The 12,262-nt window shown below is 36.8% G+C and overlaps 1 protein-coding gene across 3 annotated transcripts in view; it reads left to right on the forward strand.

Moving 5' to 3' along the window:
• Positions 1 to 12,262, forward strand: part of IBTK (inhibitor of Bruton tyrosine kinase) — an 80,116-nt gene that overhangs the window by 11,499 nt on the left and 56,355 nt on the right. For all 3 annotated transcript variants that reach the window (XM_056109798.1, XM_056109799.1, XM_056109800.1), the window contains exons 3-6: positions 1,577 to 1,673; positions 4,008 to 4,132; positions 8,052 to 8,162; positions 10,591 to 10,761. In XM_056109798.1, the coding sequence (XP_055965773.1) occupies positions 1,577 to 1,673; positions 4,008 to 4,132; positions 8,052 to 8,162; positions 10,591 to 10,761 (504 nt within the window). The remainder of the gene's footprint in view (positions 1 to 1,576; positions 1,674 to 4,007; positions 4,133 to 8,051; positions 8,163 to 10,590; positions 10,762 to 12,262) is intronic.

Consider the following 12,262-nt stretch of genomic DNA (forward strand, 5'->3'; position numbering starts at 1 on the left):
TGATATCTTATTGTTGTTTTGATCTGTATCTCCCTGATGATTAATGATGTAGAGCATTTTCTCATGTGCCTTTTAGCCATTTGGATTTCTTCTTTGAGAAAGTCTCTGTTCTTTTCGTTGCCCCACTTTTTGATGGGGTTGGATGTTTTCTTCTTGTGGAATTCAACCAGTACCTTGTATATCCTTGATATCAATCCCTTGTCGGATGTGTATTTGGAGAATATCCTTTCCCATTCTGTAGGTTATCTTTGTATTATGGTCACTGTTTCTTTTGAGGTGCAGAAGCTTCTTAGTTTAAAATAGTCCCATTTGTCTATCTCTGTTTTCACTTGCTTGGCCAGCAGTGTGACATCTTTGAAGATACCATTAGCTTCAATGTCATGGAGGGTTTTGCCCACTTTGTCTTCAGTGTACCTTATGGATTCCAGTCTGATGTTGAGGCCTCTAATCCATTTTGATCTTACTTTTGTACATGGTGTTAGGCAGAGATCTGAGCCTAGTTTTTTGCATGTAGCTGTCCAGTTTTGGCAGCACAATTTGTTAAAGAGGCTTTCCTTACTCCACTTTTCTTGCTCCTTTATCAAAGATTAGATAATCATATGCTTGGGGGGAGATATCAGTATATTCAACCCTATTCCATTGGTCTGCAGCTCTGCCTTTGTTCCAGTACCATGCTGTTTTAATTATTACTGCTTTGTAGTACAATTTGAAGTTCGGGAGGTTGATTCCTCCCATTTTCTTTTAGCCAAGGATTGCTTTAGCTATTGTTGGGGGGCTTATTGTTTTATATGACTTTCAGGGGTGTTTGCTCCATTTCTTTGAAGAATATCATAGGTATCCTAATAGAGATCGAGTTGAATTTATACAGTGCTTTGGGAAGTATTACCATTTTGACAATGTTAATTCTCCCGATCTATGAGCAGGGGATACCTTTCCATTTCCTCATGTCCTCTTTTATTTCCTGATGTAGCGTTTTGTAGTTTTTTTTGTACTGGTCCTTTATTTCCTTAGTTAAGCTAATTCCTAGGTAGTTGATTTTCTGGGGCACAATTGTGAATGGGATTGTTTTTTTCATGTCACTTTCTTCTCTCTCACTGTTTGTGTATAAGAAAGCCATGGACTTTTGGATATTGATTTTATAGCCTGCAACTTTACTGTACAAGTCTATTGTTTCTAGGAATTTCTTCGTAGAGATTTTTGAGTTCTCTAAGTAGAGTATCATATCATCTGCGAATAGTGAGAGCTTGATTTCTTCCTTTCCTACCTGAATGCCCTTAATATCTTTTTCTTGCCTAATCGCCATTGCAAGTACTTCCAGTACTGTATTGAACAGCAGTGGAGAGAGTGGGCATCCTTGTCTCGGCCCTGATCTTAGAGGGAAGGCTCTCAGATTTTCCCCATTGAGGTTGATGCTTGTCTTAGCATATTTATAACACTTTCTTCATATATTGGATTTTTTTTAAGAAGTTACTTATACAAAGATGGTTAACACATAAAAATAAATATAAAATTTAGGTGTTGTACATATATACACACACATATATATATATAAAAACGTGTTTTTTGTTTCTTTAAGCACGGTGTCAGTCTGTATATTCAAGATAAAGAAGGCTTATCAGCTTTGGATCTTGTAATGAAAGATAGACCAGCTCATGTTGTATTCAAAAATACCGGTAAGAAAATGCTATATATATCATTTAAGGTCCAGCTTATAAATTTTTAATTAAATTTTATTCATAGAATTTGTTGGAAAATCTTTTGTATATTTGAATAGAGAACTTTTAGTTATATATTCATTGATTAATATTTTTGGTTATCCATTCATAACCCTGGCAAATTACCCATGATGTATTCAGTATGCCAAACAGTAACAAGTCTCATGATGGAGACGTAACTGGGCCCGCTCGAGCAAATCTATGAACAATGGCAGGACAGTGCTACCGTGCTACAATTTGTATTATGTCTCTAAGAGTAAAAGTACTGACTAAAGTAGGAATTTGCAATTGTAATTATTTTAAGGTACTTAATGTGCATCTGGAAAGTAACTTTAGCATTTGAGATAAAGAGAAAAAGGAATTGGGTTCTTATAACAATATATTCTACTATCATCACCTATCCCTAAAATTTATTTACTCTTTGAACTTTAGAAATGGGAATTGGTAGAATGGGGCAAGAGATTAATAGAACAGTCTGTGATTTGTACTTATCTAGTAAACAAGAACAGTGTTTAGTTTTTTACCAAGAAACTGTTTTTCAACTTAGGGTTAAAATTTCATTTAGTGACTTTATTAGCCTTCAGATTAAGAATGGAGTTACTCAGGAGGTGGGAAGGGGTGGGGCTGGATGTAGGGATGTAGGGAACGCTGTGGGTGGAGAATGGGCACTGATGGAGGGATGGGTACTTGAACATTGTAAGTCTGTAAATGTATCTCACGATGATTCATTAAAAAAAAAAGAATGGAGTTACTATATCATAAACTTTTCTGTGATTTTTATCCAAGTATATTGGTTATTCCCAGAAGCACTCATGTGTTTTTTTGCATTCAAGAATACGCTATAAACGTTAACATTTTGAACTTAATCCTTTAGTAAGTTCTTCCCTGATTGGGGGTTTCTTTTCCTTTTCATCTACTTTCCAATGAACCTTTCTATTTCCCTAATATGGGAGGGGGGAGTAACAGGTTAATATTTTTGTGGGAATAACAAATTAAAACAATTTGTCTGGTTTAGGACTTTCTGCATATGTATATTTAAATAGCTGTATTATTTTCATAGAAAATAATGTGAAATAATGTGTAAAATAAAGTGAATATGGCAGTTGGTATTTTATTCATTTAGCAGTTTAGCTATGAAGGTAGCAAAGATCATACCTTTTTGCTTAACTGAGAAAGACCTATGTTGATTTTTTATTTTTAAATTTTTATTACTAGAATTATATATTAATAGAACTATATAATAGCATTAAACTTGGTCTTATTGATGACAAAGTCCCTATACCGCATCATCACCAAGAAAGTACCCATGACCCTTTCGTCAGTGCCCTTGTCGATTCTGTCCCAATCTGTCTCTACACTCCCTACAGTGTTTGGTAATGTTTTGTAATCCAAGGTCAAGATTTGTCATTGTCCAGTACTGCCGGTTCTTTTATTTTCTCTCTCTCTTCCGTAGACAATGCATGAGATCATTCAGTATTTGTCCTCCTCCCTCTGACTTTTGTCACATAGTATACACCCTCCCATTTCCTCCATTTTGCAGCCAACTGTGTGATTCTGTCTTTTCTTACAGCTGTGTAATATTCCTCATGTATATGCTGCAACTTCTTAATTCACCTTTCATTGGATATTTAGGTTGTTTCCATGTTCTGGCTATTCGATTTATTTATTTATTTATTTATTTTTGGTTTTTGGGTCACACCTGGCAATGCACAGGGGTTACTCCTGGCTCTGCACTCAGGAGTTACTCCTGGCGGTGCTCAGGGGACCATATGGGATGCTGGGAATCGAACCCGGGTTGGCTGCATGCAAGGCAAACGCCCTACCTGCTGTGCTGTCTCTCCAGCCCCATGGCTATTAGATTTAGCACAGTGATGATCATAGGTGTACATTTATTATTTCAGATTAATGTATGTTCGTTTTGTTTTTAAATAACAACAGTTGGAATCACTGTATTGTGTGGGAGTTCTGTTCTATTTTATTTTTTTTTTGAGGAATCTCCGTATTATTTTTCACAGAGGAGAAACCAAAAACATTTCACCAATAGCAAATGAGTTTTTTCTTCTCATTGAATCTATGCCAACATTGGTTGTTTCTAGTCTTTTTGATGTATGCCATCTTCACTGGTAGATTAATAATAATATTTTAAAGTATTAAAAAATCTTCTAAATATGGTAGTTAAGCTAGTTCCTGTAAAAGTAATGTTTTTTTATAAGCTGTGTAACATGTTTATAATGGAATTAAAATAATTCATTTTAAAATATGAAAGAACTTAAAAACTTATTTTCATTTTAGATCCTACAGATGTCTATACATGGGGAGATAACACAAATTTCACTTTGGGACATGGAAGTCAGAATAGCAAACATCATCCAGAATTGGTGGATCTGTTCTCCAGGAGTGGGATTTATATCAAGCAGGTATTGAGAATTACAGTATGAATGTTCCAAATACTTTCATGTTGATAATTACTTTGTTTTGTTTATGTTGATTTTTTTTGAAGGTGAAGTAATATTTTAGTAAAGAAAAAAAGTCACTAATAGCGACTTGTATTTTAGATTTTCGTAGTAAGACTAAGACTATCATCTGTAGACTGAGATGAAGTAACACCATAAAGCTGAGATGCTTTATTTTGTTGGTTTGATTTGTATTTTGGGCTACACCCAGCTGTGTTCAGAACTTATTCCTGACTATCTGTGTTCATGGCATATTCCAGGCTTTTTGCTTAGAGGATCACATGGAATGTCAGGGATTGAACCCAGGTGGACTGTGTGCAATGTAAAATATCAATGTCAAAATGTCAACCTGGGTTCAGTCCCTGGCGCCCCCATATGATTTCCCCCTTTGCCAGGAGTGATCCCTGAGTGCAGAGCTAGGCATAAGCCCTGAGAACCACTGGGTGTGACCCCAAAACATAACAACAACAACAAAGAACCCCGAAGAATTGAACTGTAGACAGTTTGAGTATACCAAAAACCCTAGTGACTATCGGAATGGTGTTATAAAAGCTAGAGTTTTGGTGTGTCATTGAGATATATCACTGGAAAGAGGATCTGAATGGACCAGAATTATAAAGAGACGGAGGGAGGGACAGTTGGAGAGCCCGTGGTGGGGGCTATGGGGGGTGGGGAGACCAGAAAGAGACAGAGAGAGAGAGAGGTGCAGAAAACCTTCAGACAACAGCAGAAGATAGGATAAAGACTCAAAGTAAACAGCTGAAAAGAATTTTGGAATGAATTCAAGAGGAACACAAGAATCATCAGAGTCCTAGAGGGCCAGAAAGCCAACCCTGTTGAAGAAGCAACAGTCAAACCTTTACAGAGAAATTTGCAGAACTGGAGAGTACATATACCCAGATCCAGGAGGCCAGAAGGATTCCAGTTAAAACAAATCCAAATAAAAATGCTTCAAGACATCTAATCAAAATGAGGAAAACCATAGAGATAAGAATACTGAAAGCAGCAAGATCAAGGAAGGAAATTATATACAATGGAGCATCACTAAGATTCATAGGAGATTTACCAAATGAAACCCTCTGTGCCTGAAGACAGTGGAGGGATATAGTGACAAAATTTAATAAAATCAGCACCTCACCAAGAATACTTGACCCAACCAGACTCTCATTGAGTATTTGAAGAAACAGTCCATAACTTTACAGATAAACAACCCAGAACTTCATTGACTCAAACCCATTTTTACAAGAACTAAAGGGGCTATTTAAGACACCATGAATCCCAGAAATATGCCAAACTCCTCAGAAAGATGGCACAAAATCTTTCTGCATTAAAAAAAATCTCTATAATAATCTCTTTAAATGTCAATGGGTTAAATGCACCAATTAAGAGACACAGAGTGGCAGAATGGATTAGAAAATTGAACCCAACATTCTGCTGCATGCAAGAAACACTTTTGAACAGTTAGAGCAAAAACAGAAAGTGGAAGGTTAGAAGACAATTCTTCAAGCAAACAGCACCCTCAGAAAGACCAGGATGGCTATACTAGTATCAAATGACATAGACTTAAGGCAGAAAAAGATAAGAGATAGTGAACGCCATTTCTTAATTATCAAGGGATATATATGTAGTATATAGTGTATATATATAGTGACCACCATTTCTTAATTATATAGTATATATAGTGAACACCATTTCTTAATTATCAAAGGATATATATACTATATACTATATATACATATATATACTGTTGTCTATATATACTATATACTATATACTATGTATACATATATTTATAGAGAGAGGAATATCTATAAATATGGGGAGAAGAGATGAACAAAAACTTACTAAAAAAAAGGAATACAGGGGCCGGAGCCATAGTACACCAGGTAGGGCATTTGCTTTGCATGTGACCACGTGGGTTCAATCCCATATGGTCCCCTGAGCAATGCCAGGAATAATTTCTGAGTGCAGAGTCAGGAGTAACCCCTGAGCATTGCCAGTTGCAACACAAAAGGTTCAAACAAACAAAAAATAGATGGCCAAAAGGCACATGAAAAAATGCTCTTTGTCACTTTTCATCAGGGAGATGGAAATAAAAACAATGAGAGATCATTTTATGCCACAGAGGCTGGCACAGATCAAAAAGAAGACAAGAAACTGCTGTGCTGGTGTGGTTGCAGGCAGAAAGGGACTTGCATTCACTGTTTGGTGGGACGAACATTCGATCCAGCCAGCTTTCCTGGGTGACAATATGTACGTTCCTAAAGAAGTCTAGGAATTGAGCTTCCATGTGACCCAGCACCCCACTTACTAGAATATACCCCACAGGCTCCAAAACAAAATGGAGAAAAAAATGGAATTTGTACCCCTACTTTCCATGCAGCACTATCTATAATGGCCAGAATCTGGAAACAACCCCAGTATCCAAGTTTAGATGACTTGATCATGAAATTATGGTACAGATACACAATGAAATATACGGCCATCAGAAAAGATAAAGTCATGAAGTTTACTGCTACAGGGAGGGATCTGGAGAAAATCATGCTGAGTGAAATTAGAGGGAGAGAGGTCTACACAGAATGTTCTCTCATATGTGGAACATAAAGAAACTGGTGGAATAATGAATACCCAAAGGCAGTGGAAACAAAGGTCATGAGAGCTGGTGTTTAGTAGGAAACAGACCGTTTGGGAATAGCACAAGGACGGGGGCAAGGTTTATGGTGGAGGGAAGTGTTTAAACAAGAGGAGATGGTGATGGTGAACGATGGTGAAGCTTTGGTATGAAACTGTGTCAGCTACAGTACTGTAAATCGCAATACAAAAAAAATTTTTTTTTTAAAATTGTCTCGTAAAAGGGTGGGAAGCAAATGGGAATGCAAAGGGGGAGCGTCGGTGGAGGGAAGTGGACATTGGTGAAGGGATTGGTGTTGAAATGTTGCATCCCTGAAATTCAATCATGAATAACTTTTTGTAGTATTACGCTAAATACATAAAAAAGAATAAATAGCACTGTAGCACTGTCCTCCTGTTGTTCATCGATTTGCTCGAGTGGGTACCAGTAATGTCTCCGTTGTGAGACTTGTTACTGTTTTGGCATATTGAATACACCTCGGGGAGCTTGCCAGGCTCTGCTGCATGGGCGGGATGCTCGTGGTAGCTTGCGGGGCTGCGTGCAAGGCAAACACCCTACCTGCTGTGCTCTCGCTCCAACCCCAAGAATAACTAAAAATTTGAAACATGAAAGTTGGAAAGATTAAAGGCAGATAGTGATGGTTTAATGGCAGAAGTCAGAAATTGTAGTTAAGCTACGTTGAAAAATACTGCTGTGAACTGGAGGGTTCACAGACATTTAAAATTGCTATTCATTTTCTTTTACTGCAGTCTACTGATGCAGGTCAGTTGATTCTGTACTCTTTCTGATAACAGTGTGTAAATATATAATTGAATGTGATCAGAATGAGGAGAAAGTTGGGAAGAAGGCAAATAAAGAAATAAGAAAAAAATAAATGTATTATTTAAAATCATATGATATTAAAGATATATTATGGTTGGGGACATGGTTCAGTTGCAGAATTCATGCTTGTATGTGTGAGGTTGTTGGTCTGAATATGATACTCCAAAAATTTTAAAAAACGTTACTAGATAAAGTTCGATTTTAAAAAGACATATTACCTATTCCTCTTTCCCCATGCATAGGTAATAATGTTATATTAAACTATTTTCACTAATAATATTTATTGCTGTTTAGTGATCTTTATACTTTATGTTCTTTTGCTCAGTTTTGACTGTTTGGGATTTTAAGATATTGGAAATTATCCTGCTTAAACGATTGACAATAAAGAATATTTCGAGGAGTTTAATAATATTTTCCTTTTTTCCATAGGTGGTGCTTTGTAAATTTCACTCAGTGTTCCTGTCTCAGAAAGGACAGGTTTATACTTGTGGTCATGGTCCTGGAGGACGTTTAGGTCACGGAGATGAACAGACTTGCTTGGTAATTGAAATGTCATTACCCAGTTTAGGTACTTCAGTAAAATTTTGATAAACTGGAAGTTTCAGGTTATTGAAAAGTCTTTTAAACCGGTTTTAGCGAGAAAATAATAAACTTAATTGGTAATAGATTTAAGTAAATTTTTTATTTTTTTTAAGAAAATTAGATGGAGCGATCGAACGTGGGCCTCTGCCCTGGGAGCTGAGTGCCCTAACCGCTATGCCGCGGGCTGGTCCTTGGAGCGATAGCACAGCGGTAGGGCATTCGCCTTACAAGCGGCCAACATGGCCAACCCGAGTTCGATTCCTCCGCCCCTCTCGGAGAGCCCTGCAAGCTACCGAGAATATTCGATATGCCAAACACAGTAACAACAACAAGGGCTGGAGCGATAGCACAGCGGTAGGGCATTTGCCTTACAAGTGGCAAACATGGCCGACCCGAGTTTGATTCCTCTGCCCCTCTCGGAGAGCCCGGCAAGCTACCGAGAGTATCTTGCCCGCACGGCAAAGCCTGGCAAGCTACCCATGATGTATTCGATATGCCAAACACAGTAACAACAAGTCTCATGATGGAGACGTTACTGGGCCCGCTCGAGAAAATCGATGAACAACGGGAGGACTGTGACTGATCAAAAGTTATGTTTTGCTTCCTGCAAATACTGAGTCAAGGAAATGTGTAAAAAAATAAAATGTATCAATCACGGTTTAAATTTAAAATATCAGGCTGAGTATATGGTTCTTTTTCTGAGAAACTTTGAGATTTTTAATTTTTAACTTCTCAATGATTTGGTCTAAAAATTTAACCAATATTCTTATAACATAATTGCAAAATTGACATTTAAGCTGCTGAAATTTATTGTGAATTAAGAGACCTGATCATGAATACACAGCAGAAAACAGTCTGTTATTATGCATTTATTTTGGGGGGTCAGGGAAGTGTTTGAACCATATCCATCTGTATGCAGGGGCTACTCCGGGCTCTGTGCTTGGGGTAGGAGGGGAGCCTTTGGGAAACATGCAGGGCTGGGAATTCAGCCATAGTCCGCCAAATGCAAGGCAGTACTCTAATCTCTGTACTTTCTCTCCAGCCCCTCCAAAGTCACTTTTAAAGTAAAATTGTTTTGGAAGGGTCTGTTGGTATACTTATTTATTAAAGGATTCTTTAAAAAAGAGAGAAAGATAAAATAGCTCGCCTATTTTTCTAAAAAGAATTTATTATGTTCTAGGCATTGTTCACGATTTTTCATATAGTATCATTAATTTAACCCTCGCAGAGTTCTGTGATTTAATGGGCATTATACTCATTTTAGACACAGTAGTGGTAATAGCATTCATTTACTGGTTTCTTACCCTTTGCCAGAGGCTATTGTGTTTTTTATACTTATTTTTCTTATACCAGCCTACTATCTAAAACTTGTATTATGGCAAAGAGAAAATAAGGTACAGAAAAGCTAAGAATTTTGGTTTAGATCAGGTAGCTAATACATGGCAGAATTAAGATTGAGGTCTAGACTGGGGACTCCAAAGAAATGCTGATATTGAGTTACTTGATGAAAGGCTGTCCTTCAGTTCCTGTGTTTTTATTTCCTTCTGCAGTATTCCAAAGAATACTGTGCTGGAAAGTTCTCTTTATTCATACCCCACAAAATTGAACTTGATGTATGATAAATGCCATACAATCATTTGTTGAATCAAATTTTATTGAATTATTTTACTGAGACAATTGTTTTGCTCAGAAAACAGTGTCTATGTTCTATTTTTTAACTTAATTTTTAAAAATTTAAATAATCTGGTTTACATAGTTATTAATAGTTGACTTTCAGGCGTATAATATTCTAACATCGATCCCACCACCAGTTTCAACTTTCTTCTACCAGTGTTCCCATATTCTATCTCTACCACCAAACCCCACCCAGTCTTCTTCCTGTGAACTTGACAGGTGCATTACAGAATTCCAGTGGATGCAGCTTAGGTCTCATGTTTTCGGTGTTGAATCTGTATTTTGATTGTATGGCTATACCACTTACCCATATCACTCATCTAACTGAAGTTCTGACCCCTGTTCACCCATTACCTCCCCATTCCCTTCTTCCTCACTTGATTTTTTTTTCCTTCTCTGCCCTCTGTTCTTTAACCACTGGAGTCAGGGGTGGTCTCGGCATCCTTACATTAGATTTCCTCATCCAGTGTTCTCTATGACACATATCAGTGAAATTATCCTGTTTGTTTTTCTTTGTCTGGTTTACTTCTCTCAACTTTATATCTTCCAGTTCCCACCAGGTTGCAGCAAATTGTATGATTTGAGTAGTTTCTAGAGGTTACCTGTGATATACGATATAGTGATATGTCATATCATTTTTTAACATAATACCAAAGTCTATTTGCCTTTCTATTTAAATATTTAATATATTAAAGTGATTTTTATTTTGTAGGTCCCTCGGCTTGTGGAAGGACTCAGTGGTCAAAATTGTTCTCAAGTAGCAGCTGCTAAGGATCATACTGTTGTGTTAACTGAAGATGGATGTGTTTATACATTTGGTCTAAATATTTTTCATCAATTAGGAATTACTCCTCCACCTTCCAGTTGCAATGTACCCAGACAGGTAAATTTTTCTTTTCTTTTCTTTTTTTTCTAAACAATAATGTAACTCTTTGGTATAAAACAAATATGAACAAAAAGAAATTACAGAGCAACTTACATTACTTATATTCAGTTCTGTATAATTTTAATAGTCGCTACATATGGTACAATCATCATACCTTATGTTTGGAATAAGAAATAATTCACTTGAGAAATGAGACACCAAACAGTCTTAAAGCCAAACTTTCAGTATTTACAAACGAGAATCCAGGGGGTTCAAACCAAGTACTTTTGAATCTCTCCATCAAGAAACAAAAATCAGAAAGATTATAAAGTAAGAAGTGGACCTTCTAAGTGAGGTACCCAGAAGCCTAAGCCTACTTAGCTTTATGATAAATCTGATTCTGCACAGAAATCATGCCTGGAATGTGAGAGTGAGAGGTACAGGTTCCAAAGCCATTCTTTGTAATTCTCCCTTCCATTTTACCACAACCAGAAGTTATACTTTCCTCAACTTCATGGATAACTTATGCAAAGAACTGGGACTGATACTCTAAATGAATATGTTCCTAACATGATTATTCATAACAAATATGTTTTCAGCACATAAATGTTGCATTTCCAGACATTAAATTTATTCACTGATTTAATTCACTTTATTTAAATTATTATTGATAGGTACATCTCCTGTGTGTTAACCTAGAAATGTGTACCCCCCCACTGTAGTATTTCTCAAAAAAAACAAAGCAAAACACTATTTTACTTCAAAAAATAAATTATTGATGGTGTACCTTTTTTGATTAATAAGCATTTAAACCCAACACTTTAATTTTGGGTAGTTAATTAACCAACTGGAATTACCTCACAATAATCAGAAGTAGTGTCTAATCTCTGGTATGTTTTAGCAGTTCCATTCTCTCAAGCCAGTTGTGGATGGTGAATCCTTTTTATGGGCATCTTTAGGAATGATAGATTTTAGTCCTGTCTTCATTCTCAGCTCAGTTCTCTGGGTCAATGGATATGCCTTAGCATGTGGGGATCGTTCCCTCCCCAGCCTTTGACCTTGGGCACTTTGGCAATGTGTAGAGAGTTTTAGTTATATCAACTGTGGGCGGGGATGGGAATGATGACACTGACACCTGGTGATTCGAATCTAGGGGTTGGAACTAAAGCTCGCTCAGTGCACAAAACAGTCATTTATGAATGACAAAAACCTTTCTGTTCCAAAATGTTAACAGTGTTGCTGTTACGATTTTTGTCAAATTCAGTTCCTTGGTTTTACAGTTAAATGCATTCTGTTTTCTAGTAAGAATGACTGCTTGTTACATGTTAATAAAACTTCAGTGATTTGATGTTTATATCATGTCGGTCTTTAAAACTGAAAGTGGTTGTATCAAAATGTTGTTTTCTTTATGGGTTTGGGTTATTTGGGGGCTTTTTTTGGTGAGGAGGGTTTTTTTTTTTGGCCACACTATCAGTAGTCAGAACTTACTCCTGTCTCTGCACTCAGGTTTCATTCCTGG

This window comes from Sorex fumeus, unplaced genomic scaffold, assembly GCF_029834395.1.
Source record: "Sorex fumeus unplaced genomic scaffold, SorFum_2.1 ptg000008l, whole genome shotgun sequence".
In the NCBI taxonomy this organism is placed as follows: domain Eukaryota; kingdom Metazoa; phylum Chordata; class Mammalia; order Eulipotyphla; family Soricidae; genus Sorex; species Sorex fumeus.